At 48.5% G+C, this 15,999-nt stretch overlaps 2 protein-coding genes across 3 annotated transcripts in view; one reads left to right on the top strand and one right to left on the bottom strand.

The window, feature by feature from the left end:
• Positions 1–8,017, bottom strand: part of LOC138472796 (platelet factor 4-like) — a 38,659-nt gene extending 30,642 nt beyond the window's left edge. Inside the window, exons 1-2 of the mRNA XM_069611148.1 lie at positions 7,893–8,017; positions 4,392–4,524 (exon numbers count right to left, since the gene is read on the bottom strand). Of these exons, the coding sequence (XP_069467249.1) occupies positions 4,392–4,524; positions 7,893–7,959 (200 nt within the window). The 5' untranslated portion in view covers positions 7,960–8,017. The remainder of the gene's footprint in view (positions 1–4,391; positions 4,525–7,892) is intronic.
• Positions 1–15,999, top strand: part of RASSF4 (Ras association domain family member 4) — a 666,318-nt gene that overhangs the window by 266,201 nt on the left and 384,118 nt on the right. The gene's annotated exons all lie outside the window — the stretch shown is intronic.

Genomic DNA, 15,999 nt, shown 5'->3' with positions numbered 1-15,999 from the left:
GATGGGGGATCCTGTACAGATTGCAAACCACCGACATTTCTGGTGGTTCGCTGGGACTAAATTGCCTTCAGGATTAATGCAAAGTGATTCAGGTGAGTTGGGCCTCCGTTTATAAATGGGGCCTGCACGTGTGTTTGTGGTCGGTCTTGAAAGCAGAGGTAAGAGGTTGTAATAGAAGTTGAGAGAGGGGTAGAATATTGGAATAGATTTAGCCGAGGGAGTACTAGAAAACGGAAATGGGATAGACTATCAGGGGAGTGAATCCCAGTTAACACCTTGCAGGACAACCACGCATTTCACATTTCTTGTCACTGGGAAGAAAATCCTGTAATATTTAGGAGGCAAGCAGGAGATTATGTTTAGTGGCTGTGGCTGAAAGTGAATTATATGTTTTAGAGGAATCGAAAAATCATGACATTGTTAAAGCCACGGAGTAAACTCTTAACTGCAGAGTGTGCAACACACTCGCCATCATCTAGCAGCAACTAGAATTGGCAAGCAGAGAAGGCCAGTGACCACCTTTCCTAACCTGCAAGAATGTGGCATTTCTTTTCAGTGGGCAGCCTAATAGAAGCAGCCTGCCCTGGAGCACCTAGACATGCGGCGAGGGGGCATTGTGTATCCGACACAGAAGCTGCATTGTGCACTGTGGATGCCAGAGAACTGTGTGGGTCATTGAAGTCATTAATCCCGAAATAAGCAGCAACGTTTGCATAAGGCAGTAATATATGCACAAGTATTGCAGCCATGGGAGAAGGAGCTTCAGTCCACTGTCCGAGGAAACCGCAAGAAAGGTGTGAACTGCTTCCACCAATCAACTTGGAGAAATGCACAGTGCAGGTCTTTAATGTCTGACCTCTGGGGCCTGCATATGGCATTACTGGTGTTTAACTGGACATCCTGCCTGTACTATGGCGAATGGCCTTCCCCTTGAGGGCTGTGCTATGTTCAGGGAGAAATCTGCTCGGAGACTGTGAATGATGGATTGGTAGGCCCAATCAGAAAGGGACATGAGTTGGGACTGACAGTTTTGAGTGAAGAAAACGGAGTCTGGAGTATGTTAAGAGCAGTTGGTTTATGGTAAGGGGAATACTCCATATATCCCAACAGGGTTATTTCCACTTGCTATGACCTGGGTCTAGATTCCCTCAATTAGGGAGAGGCCCCTCTCCCCAATGGTATCCAGTAATTCCATCAACCACAATTTGTGGTATTCTACTGCCACTCCTATGTCTACTTGTTTTGTATTTAAAATATGTGTGTGTGTGTGTGTGTGTGTGTGTGTGTGTGTGGCGGGTGGTTAGTTTAGGGGTGGGAGTGGAGTGGGGGCAGAGAGGAGTGGGTGTATGCGTGGTACCCTCCTTAAACAACACGCAATAGAAATGCCAACAGTTTGGGCTTTTGCATAGGCATGGGAAAGGCACTTGCCAGGCACTGCCGTAGTGGTATTAATTGCCCATTGAGGGTAGCAGGTGCAAAATGGTGCGAGGACCTGGCAGTGCCTGGAAAATGCCCAAACTGTTGGCTTTATCCATGTCTGTTTTTAACAGGACTTCAGTGAAGGGCAGACATAGTGCTTAGAAATCGTGTCGGAATGCAGACCTGGTTAAGAGATTTTTATTACACCAGTAACCGGTTTACAACTACAGTGAATTCATTAACTCAGAAGACTGCAGGCACTTAGAGTACAAAGTTTTATGGTAAGGCTTCATTTAATTGAGCTCAAAAAGGTCCCATGGGGGTGGGCGTTTTGGGCGGGGAGGGGCAGGACCGGGTTGGAATGGCCATGGACAGTCAATGGGTGGGCAAATAACCAAACCCCTACAAGCTATGCCCCTCATATGCCATGTTCTCCCTATCTGTACTCTAATGCAATAATTTTGGCTGATAGGCATCTCAAGCGACACCTAATAGCCCAAACTAAAAATGAAAAAAAGTCGACATACATGCAAAGTTAATGTGGTCGATGGAATCACATTTGCCCCCCCCCCCCCCCTCACCTCCCTCCCGCCCGCCCCCCCCCCCCAACACACAATATGGTCTCATGCTGCATTCTATGGCTTTCATCCTCCGAAGTATGCCACGTAAAGGGGAGATTATTCGGGAATGAGTCTAGGTATTGTCCCTGGCGATGTTCTGCCACCAGTCAGCTGGGAGTGGGGATTGCATAGTAGACTACATGGAGAAAATAACTAAGCGAGAAATTATTGTAATATATTAGTGGGTGGTGGCCCTTTGGCGCCCAGTTGAAGAAATGTGCAGCATCTGCAGTTGTCTCCAGGGTGTGAGGGTTCCACAGACGCCCCGCATGCAGGCAAGCATTACCTCGTATTTTACATTTGCAGAGCGTTAGAGTTTCTCCGATCTACAAAGCTCCTCTACTTGTTTACTTATCTACTTGGCTCAGTCAGTATTGTGTTGCTCAGAAAGGCGGGAGGTCCATACACCCTCTGATAGCAAAGAATGACTCTAGAGTTACTCTGCTGGTGTCACTTAGTGCTTTAAAGGTATCACGTCTGGTACTTCATAAGGGCCAGAGGAGTGAGTCTCGGCCATACTGAGGAGCTGCACTGGTTAGGGTGACCAGACGTCCTGGTTTTCCTGGGAAATCGCCCTCCATCCCGGAGTTTTTTTTATTTTATAAACTCCGTCCCAGGATTGGAAGGTTGGGTGGCTATGGTGCCGGTTTTTGCCGTGACCCGATTTAGAAATCCCGAAATCGGGCCCAGTGCGACTCTTCCTGCATATGAATAGGGGCGTGTATGCAAACCGGTGTATGAGAGAGGGGGAGAGTTTAAGACTCCATTTTATGTCTTTGCTCGCCTCTAACCCCTCCCCTCGAGAAAGGAGTCAGTGGTTGGTCTTTGGGAACCAGGTGATGGAGAGAGCCAATGGAGAGGGGAAAGGGCAAATTGTCACAGGAAACAGGAAGGAGTGGGTTATGCAGGTGAGGTCAACCGAGGAGGACTACCGGAAGAAAGATGGTGTGAAGGCAGATTTCTCAAGGAGTGTGCAAAGGGATGTATTGTTTGGTGGGAGAAAGTGTTACTTGGGTTTGATTGTGTAAGTTGCATGGGAGGGGTTAGCAGAATGAGTAAGGAGTGAATGAGAAAGTGACTGAGGGATGGAAGGAGAGTCATGGTGGGAGTAGGTGTGGATAGTGTAGTGTCGTGGAAAGTTGTGTGGAGAGGGGAGAGCAGTTGTTGTGTAGAGAGGGGAGGGTAGTAGTGTGCAGAGGGGGGGAAGGGTAGTTTAGACAGGGAAGATATGTGGAGAAGGGACAAAGGTAGTGGTGTGGAGAGGGGAAAGTAGTGGTCTAGAGCAAAAGAGAGTAGGCGTAGAGCAAGAACATCAGAGGGACACAATGGAAGAGCTGTAGTGAGGGAGAGAGTGGAAGGAAGAAAAGGAGACTAGACGAGCAGGGGAGGCAGAATAGAACATCAGGCCTAGGAGTATGAGGGCGTGAATGGAAAGGACGAAGCGGGCTAAGCGTCTCTGAAAGACGCCTATCCTTAAGTAACACTGCATCAGGGAACCTAGTTTAGGGACCACCTAGATTGTTCCCAGAGGAGATAGTGAAATAGTATGCCTTTGGCCCATCACAATCGGGCAGGCAGAGCCTAAGATAATTGGGGTTACTGAGATAACTGGGGTTACTTATCTCTAAAGAGCATCTTTGGGCTGAGTGACTACCTTGACAAACGAGAGAGAGTGGGGAGAGAGGGGCGATCCTTAGCGAGCCCCTTTACTAATCTTCAAATAAAAACCCTTGAACTGTCTTTCAGTGCAAACATACCAGGTCCCCGCTATCAAGTTGCATTGGTATGGTATTGTTAATTTATATAGCGCCTATACACAGGCAAGTGTTTCAAAGCACGCAAGGAGTGTGGTAACAAGGGGGGGGAAAAAGTCACTCGGAGCCCTTGAAATTCGGAGGCAATAATAGTCTGCACAGGCAGAGTAAGTGAGTAAAAAATACATTTAACAGTTTGGGATACAGTAAATAGGCCGGGCGGCGATTCTGCACTTTTAACAGTGAAATTAAGGGGTGAAGACGAGGGAGAACACACCTACGATCTTCAGGCATTTCCGAGTAACATGAGCCCCTGTGTTGTAAGACCCTCCTAGATCTTTTGAGGGGGTAGTTATTGCTTGGGATAATGAACCTTCCCCAACTTTTGGGCCACGCCCGGCCCTTATCCTGCGGCAATGACCCCTCCCTCAGTCTAACATTTTAGTAATGGTCTCACAAGGATGCATTTACTCTGTGCACCGACTGTGGGAAAGTACAATTTGATGTCAGAAATGGCCTGTAACGCATGCTCTTGATGGGGGTGGGTGTGGTGCATAGTAACAATTCTTTCAGGTGGCAAGGCATTTCTAGTACTCACATGAGCTCCTTAGCCGAGCAGTGTGATCCTTCGTGGACCACGGTGAAGTCCTTGATAAATCTTCGGGCAATGGAGTCGATGGTCTTTAAACAAAGGCACCTGGTGGGGGCATGCAGGGCCATTGCCGAATGCTCTGAATGTGGAAAGAGAGAGAGGATTCACTTAATGTTTATTTCTGTTTCATCTTTTCTCCCTGCCCAGGTAACATTGCAACCTTTTGAAATAACCGAGGGCAGTACTTCTGAACGCTGGCAGCTCTGGGGTAGAGTCGGTGCCATCCCAAGTGATGATGCCTAACGTATGATTTACTCTGCCCCAGCCCTACCAGCCTTTCTGAAGTTTGACTGGCTGCCTTATCCCTGCCAGACTTTGAGATGCAGAAGCTCGTTATTGTCTAGCTCTAGCCAGTGATAGAAGTGTACCAAAAAAGTAGTGGAACTGTGACTCCAGTGGGGGACAGGGTAGGAATGAAGGGAGCACAAAGTGCAATAAATGTCAATTGGCTGTCAACCAGCATGACTGCAACCCTTGAGTTGAAACGGATTTCAGTTTGGCTGTAACTGATGGGTGAAATGGAGAAGTGTGCCTTAACTTCACAAAGAACAGTTCCGGAAAGTGTGAAAATGGTTGCAAAAAGCCGTTAACAGTAAATAAATAAAAGTAGTGCAACACCGCTCCCCACCGTTGCCGCTCACTTCGACCACTGGCTCTAGCTTGCCCTGCGAGTGTTGAGGGGGCTCCATCTCAGCCCTACATGTGTTAAGCACTTGAGTGCTGTCCTGTTTCTCGTTGGGCCAGCTGGCCTTCAATAAATGCTTCCCCCAAAGCCTGTGCTGACATATACTCGCCTACACAGGTTCACGAAGGCAATCGCAGCCATTGTGGCCAATCGACAAAGAATGCATTGTTGGTGTTATTCCAATTCCTACATTTGAACGGTACTCATGGGTGTGGTCGTAAATCACACAAGTTGCACCTGATTCACAAAAAAGCCATTTAAAGCCACACGTATGTGGTATTGCATAGAGTAACTTGCTCTCAGGTATCTCTCTCCATTTCAGACAGGAAAGAAACTAGTTTATTGTACAAACCTTTTTGTCTGTCACTCCAAAATGTGTTCGCTACGCATCCCTTTCTTCTCCACACAGCCAACATATTTACAAACGCTTCAATGTGGTTAGTTTTTCTGGGAACAGTCACCCCTTTACACTCTCAACTCCCCAACACTCCCCTGGTAATGTCCCGTATTATTGATCTACCGCAGTTAACAAACGCAAAAATCGAAACACTTCTATAAACTCCTTTAGTGAATTCATGGGTAACTTGCTGAGCAGTAAATTGTGACCAAGCCAGCGGGTGCCTGACCCTGACCCCGGTCCCAAGTCATGAAGGCGAGACTGCGGACCAGACAAGCCGAGCTGCCACTGCCTTCGTGCCGCAGCCGTGTGGGGGCAGAGCAGGGTGGGAGTCGGAGTCCCCTTTCCTGCTCCACGCCCTTCTCTGAGCCTCGTGTCATAACCTCTGAAAACCTGGCCAATAGTAAAGCTCGTGTTCCATGTACCCAAGGACTATTTGTCCAGCTGTGGGTCAGGCCAATGGCCTGGGTCCCCTGTATTAGTAATGAGACGCTGGTTATTGGTTAGCTCGACACCGGTGACCCACACCTGTAAAATAGTTACCTGCACTGCGAGATCCCACATGCCAGCTGGGATCCTCTCAGAAATTCCCCAAACCACCCAGAATCCTGCAGAAGGAGGACGCAGCTTACCATTGATTGCTGGGAGATCCCATATGAGCCGGGACCTTCAGAGACTCACTGCAGAGGACGCTCACTGAGTCCCAGACCCTCACAGATTTGTCGAGGACCAAAGAGCCAGAGACTTTTCATGGAGAGGGATGCAGCGCCCCAGTTCGCACTGCAGGATCCCATATGCCAGATGGAATCCTGCCGAACACTCACTGATCTTGCCGAAGGACCAAACGCCTGGAAGTGAGGGAGCAGCAGCCTGACCTGCTGAGGGGTTGCAGACCGCAAACCCCAGCCTGGAGTGAAAAGTCGCACTTCTGCCTGATCTCAAGATGGCCATCAAGGATTACAAAGTCTTGCAAGGTTGTGTACATGGAACATGTCAGACTGTTGGCCCAGTTAGGTACAAGAGCTTACTAGGATGCTCGAATAAGGTAAGCCATATGCCAACGAATCCAGGACCATGAGAGGCCAGCTGTTGGATAGAAAGGCCTCAACACGTGCCGTGAAGTCCATGCTAAGGGCAGCAGTCACCCAGGACGCGGGAAACACCAGAATGACCAAACCACCAGTTGGGAGCATAGGGTGGATCTGCACGGGGCATGCTGGCTAGCATGGGTGAAGGAGCTACAGGCCCTGAAAAGACTGGGGTCTGACAGAGCTCCTGGGACATAAAGAACAAAGAGACCACAGACACTTCAAGGCCTAAGAGAAGCTAAGGGACCTAGCACTGCCAACAAGTGAGTGGGGTACTAGATCCTTAGAAAGTGTCTGCTGCATTATAGCGCAGTGAGCTGAAAGAAGTGCGCTAGGCACTATAATCTGTGGAATTGCAAATAGCGAGATTGGAGTTTTAACCCCGATCCGTGGGTTCATGACAAACAAAAGTGCCTGGGCCAGATGCCCTAATGTAATTTGGCAACAGTTAGCTCGGCGCTACATCCTTGTTTTAGGAGCGTGAAGTGAAGTGTTATAGGAGCCATGGCCCTGAGACGGTGGTTAATGCAATGTCCCTATTAGAGCAAATATCCCATTTGCACTCGCATGTAATCCTCAGCAACACTTTAATTAGAGGGAGTTCTGAGAGAGGAACGTCCTTTTCGGTTCTGGATGAGATTGGAGTTCAAACAGTAGACTGGCCCCCGAGGCCCATCCTGCGGAGAACCACCTCAGCCGCGCACACCTAGTGTTGGAACATGTCCTGGACTACGGGGGGGGGGATGCAGAGTCCCAGGGGGAGATGCGCGTCCCTGCTACTTATTGACTGCACCACCAGTGGTAACGGATAATCCCGGTTTCCGCCGATTAGAAGCCTGCCTCGCAGACCTCCTTGCCATGAGATTACTTGTTATTATAATCTCCCTCTGGCGGGCGCTGACCCTGGGCAGAAACGTCTCTGCCCATCAGGAAGGGTTCAGGTGCTCCTGCGGCTACAGGAGCAGTGTCCAATGTAGCGCCAACCTCGCTGCACAACTCTAGGCGCACTCTTTATCTGGCTGTGTGTGGGAGCGTACATATCGTGAGTGGGTGCATATGTACCTGGCTGTGCATGGTGGTGGCATGCGCACTCACTAGTCTGACCATGTGTGTAACTGTCATGCAAGGGTATGCACCCACCTGTACAGACCTGCCACATGCATACACACCGCTCTGTGCATATACCTGACTGTGCATGGGTGCCCGCCCGTCTATACCCCTGTGTGTACATACCTGACTGTGCATGGGTGCCGGCCCGTCTGTGCCCGAGTACATACCTGGCCGCAGCTTTGGGAAGGGGAAGGCCAGCATGACCGCACACAGAGCGAGGCACTTGCAATGCATGGCGAGTCTTCTGTCTCTGGAGCGTGTGCTGTGTGAGCGCCACTATTTTATAGTGTAGTCTTCAAGCATGCACGCGGACTTCCTCATTCCTCCCCCGCGCGCGCTGACACCCACACCCGGTGACGGAGCGATATTTGGCACCAGGACAGACTTCCATGCAACAAGCTATGACAAGCAGTCTGCCTCCAGGGTCCGCCACGAGGAAGTTGAGGACATCGATATTGCTGATCAGGGGACATGCTTGCTGGCATGTTTGGCCAGGCCCACGAGGGACCTATTCTTACTCCGATTCATTAAACATGTTCAAGAAAATTGAAAACACTCCTGTTTTACTAGACACATACATTCTGCACATCATCCAATTTAGCCTAAGGATAATTGCCTAATCTGTCTGTATGTCATTCCTGTCTGTGTCACGCCCTTAAGCCCAGGGGTGATCGTATGCGTGCTACAAATATTAAAGTAAAGTAGGGGGCGCTGTGACGCGCCGATCAAGATAGCCGCCTGACAGACGTGCTCCGTGGCTACAAACATCCTGAATTGAACACCCTGCAGATCGGCGTCGCTGCTAACATATACATGCAAGTGGGGAGACGCATGAACACCCCCAGCATGCACCGAGCAACTTGGAGACCTGTCCGTGGCTTCGCTCCCGAGAAACACCGCCGACAACAACTGGGAAGCCCGGCTAATGGCTGCAAGTCTTCGCGCTGAAATTCCCTGGAGACCGGAGCCGGTGCAAAGCCCAGCGGGAGCACACAGGTCCTCCCTTCTCCCACTGTGGCCCGACTGCTTCCCAGTGTGCAGGGTGTATGCTGTAATAATCCCCTGGAGGGGCCAAGCGGAGGGAGTGACCCCACACCACCTGCTACTTCGAGGGACTGAACATGGGACACTGGCAACCCCTGCAGCTGGCAAGGACTGCTACATCGCCACTACAGTGTCCACCGCACCGGGTCGTAGCGGGCCTCTAGGGCACGACTGGGCACGTTAATCACGCTCAGGTCACAACTCTCCCCGGATGCAGACTAGCCCCCCAGCAGAACCGGACATCACTCCTGACAAGGAGACCGCCAGTAAGGTAGGTGGGGGCGAGACGCCAACACCGCGAGTCCCACTGTGAACTCAGACCGCGGCCCCTCCTCCTCCCCTGCCCATTCACTGCCGGCCACTCCCAACCCTTCAATCACGGGCAACCACCACAATCCGCAGACTACTTCTTGGGGCAATATCAGACAATGGACCCCCTGCCACTAACTCTTGTAACAAACATCCTACTGCAACATGTGTGCAGCCACCTTTACCAGCCCAACGCTCACAAGCCTGCAGGCAAAATCACTATTAAAGAGGCAAAACGGCCCGCACCTCCGGCTGACAAGTGCCTCACAGTCTCCAGATCCAAAGCACTAATACCCGAAATAGGGGATCAGTTCACAGCCTCTCCCCACAACTTCTAGCTACGCTCACCAACGCATGAACATGGCAGGTGGCGCCAATAACAAAGCGAAGAGGAAGGGCCCCATGGATGCATTCGCCAACCCCTTCAACCAAGATCACAACGCAGAAATTGCTGAATCATCCGACAACCCTTCCTCCGACCCCTCAACACAAAACTTGGCCCCATACGTGGCAGCCATGGAAAAAGGATTTGCCGCCATTAACACCAAATTAGACGACATTGGTGATCACATCACCCCTATCCGCATGGACATCAAAAAACTAAACACCAGAGTCTCAGAGGCAGAAGATAGGGTCTCTAGCCTAGAAGACACTGCCACCACCCTAAATAAAACCACGGACAGGATCCAAAAAGAAATCAAAGCCCACCAAAATAAATGCGAAGACTTAGAATCCAGATCTAGGCGGAACAACATACGAGTGGTTGGGGTGGCAGAACATAAGAGCAACGTACCCACGGAACATTTTCGGGAAGATCTACTCCACTCGCTATTCCAGACGCACAGTTCTCAAAACAATTCCTGATAGAAAGAGCACATCGGGCACCAGTCCCCCCCCTTCCAAACCTGGAGCACCACCAAGAACGATTATAACCAGGCTACTTGGCTATAGAGATCGAGATCATATCCTCCGCCTGGCAAGAGAACAGGGTCCTCTAACCTTTGATTCTAACCGTATCCACATATACCCGGATTTCTCGATGGGAGTACAAACTGTGCGAAGATCCTTTGACCCTGTTAAAAGAACCCTCGGAGACCTAAAAATAATATATGCAATGCTGTCCCCGCCAAGCTACGTATCCAACATGCAGGCAAAACACAGTTCTTCGAATCACCTGAAGATGCCATGTCATACATTGAGCGCCACATTCCGGAAATACCTAAGGAGTCCTGAAACATACCCAAATCGTGAAGTAGCAGCATGCCGAACTACAATTCAATGAAAGCCGCGGCCCTCTGACAGGGTGGGGCCGCTTGGTCACCCCCCTCTACCCCAGTTGAAGTTTTCATTAGCAATGTTGCAAATGGTTCTGTGGGACACACCGCCCGATTGGGGGAAGATGAGGGAGGGGGAATGCAGGGAAACTGGCCAGTTGCCATTACAAGACAATGGACTGTTGCCAAAAAGTTTGCACAGTTAAAACTGGTTTGCACAATTACAAGAAAAACCTGGCAGTTGCAAAGGGAAGAAGACTATCACAACACCAAGGCAGTAATGTACACATCACAAATGGCTCACGGATGGCTACTCAACAAATAACCCGTAGCGTCAGACTCCCATCCTGGTACGTGAGGGGGCTCCTGAACCCAATTAAGGCAAGGAAAATAGTCACATATGCTAACAGGCACAGGATCAGAATCCTCCTGCCTCAAGAAACGCACACCACGGAGCAATCTGCCAAATCATTAGGCCGAGCATTGGGCCCACTGGTGTTCACGACAAACTATTCATTGCAGTCACAGGGAGTTCTGACATTAATTCACCGCAGACTTGAATTCCAAGTGCAAAAAACCAAACTAGATACAAACGGAAGATTTGTAATAATATGGGGCCTATTACACAGTCAGGAACTAATATTATAAGCACCTATGGTCCCAAAGTCGACACACCAGAGTTATATCAACATATAGTGACACTGATAACCCCAACAGAGGACTCAAAAGTGCTATGGGGCAGAGATTTTAACACTATACTGGACCGCGTACTAGACAGAACGTCCACGACACATCGCCCGAACGCCAAAGCAGCGCTGACCATTAAACAAGCCATGTCCTCTGTACCACTAGCGACGCCTGGAGAGAATTGCATCCCAACACTAGAGAGTATACTTTTCACTCGTATGTCCATGGGTCAAGCTCCAGAATTGACTATTGGCTCTGCTCCACAAACAGCACCTCCGGCCTGAAGGAATGCACCATACTACCTAGAACAATCTCTGACCACTCGCCGGTGGTACTAGAGATCTAGATCGGAACGCCCAACCCAGAACGCCACCAATGGAGAATGCCCCCGGACCTACTACGAGACATCTCACTCCAGATCGAGATGAAGGAGTTCTTTGAAATCACACCACACAATTTGGGAATCCTTCACAGAGCCTTGGTTCCTGTCAAAGTATGGCTAAGAGGACACCTGATCTCTAAGGTCCACGACACACTGAAAGGCATACGCACCCAACTAACCCTAGCTGAAGACATTAAAGAATCGGACAGCATACACAAGAGAACCAGAACCTGCAACACTCACCAGACTGCAAGAAGCCCTTGCTAAATTCATGTCATTAGCAGAACAAGAAGTGTGATATGGAGAGGGCAATAAATCCGGCAAGCTTCTGTCCAACCTCATCAAGACAGAACAGGGACACAGACAAATCACCAGCATCACAGACGATCACAGCTTGAACACATGGAGAACACCTGAAAGTAAATGAGGTGTTCTGAAACTTCTACAGCAAGCTATACTCTAACGCGGACCAAGTGTCGGCGGAAGAACTCCGCAAGTACCTTGACTCCTTCCCACTCCCCAAACTCACCCGAGAAGAAAGTGCCACTATTGAGCTACGTTTTAACCCTAGAAGACCTGCAACAAGCAATTAAAGACCTCAAGGCGAGCAGAGCACCAGGATCAGATGGCCTACCTGAAGACCTCATCAACATTTTTAGAGAAGAACTGGGCCTATGACTCCTAGAAGTATGGGAAGAATCGTTTGAGAGCGGTACACTCCCCCCCCCCCCCCCCCGTACAATGAGCGAAGCCATCATCCCGGTTCTGTTAAAACCACATAAGCCTGCACATTCTCCTTCCTCATACAGACCGTTGTCCCTCATTAACGTCGACACAAAAAATCTTTGCTAAGGCCATAACCAACAAGCTGAACCCATATATGTCCAAACTAGTACACCCGGACCAATCAGGGTTTATTCCGGGACGCTCCACTGCTCTGAACCTCAGACGCTTCTTCGCCATTACATCCCAACTAGACCACCGGGCACATACTGTGGCGGTCACACTACACGCAGAAAAAGCGTTTGACTCCATTTCATGGACATTCATGTATGGAATTCTGGATAAGATGGGGTTCGGTGCTGGATTCTTACGATTCATAAACATACTATATCATGCCCCCACGGCCAAGGTACGTACCAATAAAACATTATCATCCACCTTTACACTGCAGAGAGGCACCAGGCAAGGATGCCCACTCGCTCTGTTAATATCTGCACTAACAATTGAGGGAACCACGCCTGGAGGGGGATCTGCATTATGGGATCCCCACAATTCATCTCCCTATACGCAGATGAGACAATGCTTTACCTCAGGAACCCTGACATTAATCTTGCACCAGTTCTACAGGACATAGCTGAATTTACCAAACACTCCGGATACAAAATTAACTGAACCAAGTCAGAAATAATCCCACTGTCCAGACGCCGGGTATGAATGACTTGCGTTGGTCCCCCACCACTGCAAGATATTTGGGCATCACAATGGCACCAGACAAACGAACCTTGATTGCAAATAATTCTACCCCATATTTGACAAAATTGGAATACAAACTACACATGGATCAAACTGCCACTGTCCTTGTATCTCCCTACTGAAAATGCTGGTAGTACCAAAGCTGCTATACCTATTTAACGGCATCCCGATCTGGCCGGGTAGGAAATTCTTCGAAACTCTGCAAAAACTTGCCACACTATTCATCTGGGGAGGTCAGACGCCCAGGTTAAGTTGGCCCAAACTATGCGAGATTTACGACACAGGGGGCCTGGGAGCCCCGACTTCCAGCTATACTACTATATAGCACAGGCACATTTCGCAAAGTACTGGTCCAACACTGCGGAACAATTTGCGCATATACACACAGAAAAATTAGCAGCATCCCCCCTGGAACTCAAAAGCATGATATTCGCCGAGGTGCCACGAGAAAAAACACTGGCTGACCCGATGGAATCGACAGTCCGAGCATGGTCACAGTTCCTCGAAAGAGTAGGATGTAAAATAGCATACTGACCACACCTACCTCTATGGCACTACCCAGGCCTAGAACCCACAATGGACCGTACGATTCAAACATTATGGGACCCTGAAAAACAGGCCAAGGTCGGAGCCCTTTTCCTGGGAAGACGGTTCCTCATGGCATCAGAGATCCAAAACAGAGCAGGAAAGGGACTATCCACAATGCTACACTACCAACGGTTAAAAGCTTCTTGCAGGAAAAAGTGGCCAACTTTTCCGAGTGCTCCTCCAACCCACAAATTCCTAATTGAGATCCTTACAGAAGACGGATTCGTGGGCAATGTCTCGATGCTATAAAGGATAACTCAGTCCAACACGATATCCAAGAACAACAGCAAAACCAGGTGGGAAAAAGACCTGAACATCCAAATAGACGAACAACATTGGACAAACTATTGCAGATATACCAAAACCATCTCCCTATGCGCAAACTTTAGACTTATCCAATTCAAAATCCTGAACCAACTACACATTACACCCAACCGAATCTCCAAATTTGACCCCTCTAAACCACAATCATGACTCAAATGTGGCACTCTCAACGCAACAGCCATACACATGTACTGGGACTGCCCTCCAATAAAGCGATTCTGGAACGAAGTGGCAAAAACTATGAACAATATATTAAATACAAACATTATTGCCACACCGCAGAAATACCTACTGAGAGACATTAGGAAGGCATCAATTAAAACCCGCAGACTGTTTGCGGGAGGTGGAGCAGTAGCCAAAAGGAACATCCTCAAGAAATGAAAGTCCAAATACCCCCCCGACAAACCAAGGTTGGCTACGGGAATTGATAAACACACAAGAATGCAAAGAATCTTATGTCCGAGGGGTCCAGTCCACCTCAAGACCAAAATATATATGGGCTCCCCTCAGAATTTACCTGGAGTCAGAGAAAGACAAGACAAGATCCATACAAACTGGAACACCCCCTGTATGACCCAATGTGTCCTGTTACCCTCCTACCCCCCACACCCCAAGGGCTATTTTGACTGACTAATTATATACCTACGTCATTCATATATGCTGTACTGCCTTGCGTGAAACATGTCCTCCCTGTATTGCTAACATGCCAGTATTAAATAAAGTTTTTTAAAAAAAAGAAAAATATTAGGAGGGACCCCATTTGAAAAGGAGCTGAAGTGCAGAACTGAAGACTTGCTGCAGTGGAGCAAGCGGAAAACCAGCAAGAGCAGTTAACAAGGACGAGCTATAAACTAACCAAAAAAAATAAAAATCCAAAATGCATAAGGCGTGAGGGCTGAACAGATCACTGTACAATATAACCATTAAAATAGCTCCAACAAGAATAAAACGAGCATTACATCTAGAAGAATACATTTTGAGCTTGGCATATGGACGCAGAGCAATGACTCATTGAAGGTTTTGGGTGCAGTGACCAAGTACCGACAATGATGAAATGAGCTGAATCAAATGGAGCACGCGGCAACTAAGCCGATCGTTACAGGAAGCACACGTCCATCCTGTAATCGGACTGGGACTGGCCAATCGGGCAATGCCCGAATCAAAAACGTAAAATGCTAGTGTGGGCCACTTTGATGGGTTACTTCACCATGCGGCTAGTAGTGGTAGCCAGTTTTACTTACTGAAACTAAATGAAAACATTGATGGAAATTGAGAACTTTATTGGAACGCTGGGAAGTTATTTTTTTTGGTTTGTTTGTTTGGTTTGTTTTTATTTATTTTCTTATCTTGGCTGTAATTTAATGGAAATTGTTTTATTTTTTTAGTAAAAAGCATAGAAAAAGTTTAAATGTAAACTAAAGATATGCTAATAATAAAAAAAAAAAGAATAAATCTTCTTTGAAATGCACAATTTGCATCACATTTGATCAAAAACCTTCCCTTTGGGTACTACTCGAACAGTCTGTCACAAAAGGAATGAATTGCCATTTTCAACTGTGGGCCACTTTTTTACATTGGTGTCCGCGGCAATTTTATGCCCCAGTCCGACCCGGCGTGTAATCGGGATAAAAGTGAGAAAAACGCATGTGTACGCCTGCAAATGTGTGCCTCGAAGAAGCACATTATAAGTATGAAACGCATGTGGCCGGGCTCGAGAGGATCGCTATATAAACATTTCACCAGTAAGGCAAAAAAATCGCTTAAAAGTCACCTTGCACACTAGTAAGACAATCTAGACTTAGACTTCCCCTTACGTTAACTCCAACCAGAGGCGTTGCTAGGAGGGGGCTATAGCCCCGGGTCTTTTGGTTGTAGCCCCTGATAGAATCTCCGGGTCTACAACCAAAAGGCTACCTAGCCCCGAGTCCCGATAGTTCCGACATTAGTGTAGCCCCAGATCTTTTCCAGACATAGCAACACCCCGGACTCCAACTGAAAGTCAAAAGTCGCCAAGACAGCACATCATAACTGAATTGAGCCTGAGATAAGTCCAGGGTCTCAAAACTGACAGACCCCCCCTTTCCCCCCCCTGACCTCCCCACAAAAGAAGCACTGCCTGGCAGGCTGAAAGCTAGTATTGCCCATATGCACTGTGTTTTGTATGCGGTTGAGTTTTGCTGGTTGTTGGTG

Source organism: Ambystoma mexicanum, chromosome 8 (genome assembly GCF_040938575.1).
Source record: "Ambystoma mexicanum isolate Mex_15411 chromosome 8, UKY_AmexF1_1, whole genome shotgun sequence".
In the NCBI taxonomy this organism is placed as follows: Eukaryota; Metazoa; Chordata; class Amphibia; order Caudata; family Ambystomatidae; genus Ambystoma; species Ambystoma mexicanum.
Note: the sequence above shows the minus strand (reverse complement) of the source record. Positions and strands in the feature narration are given on the sequence as shown.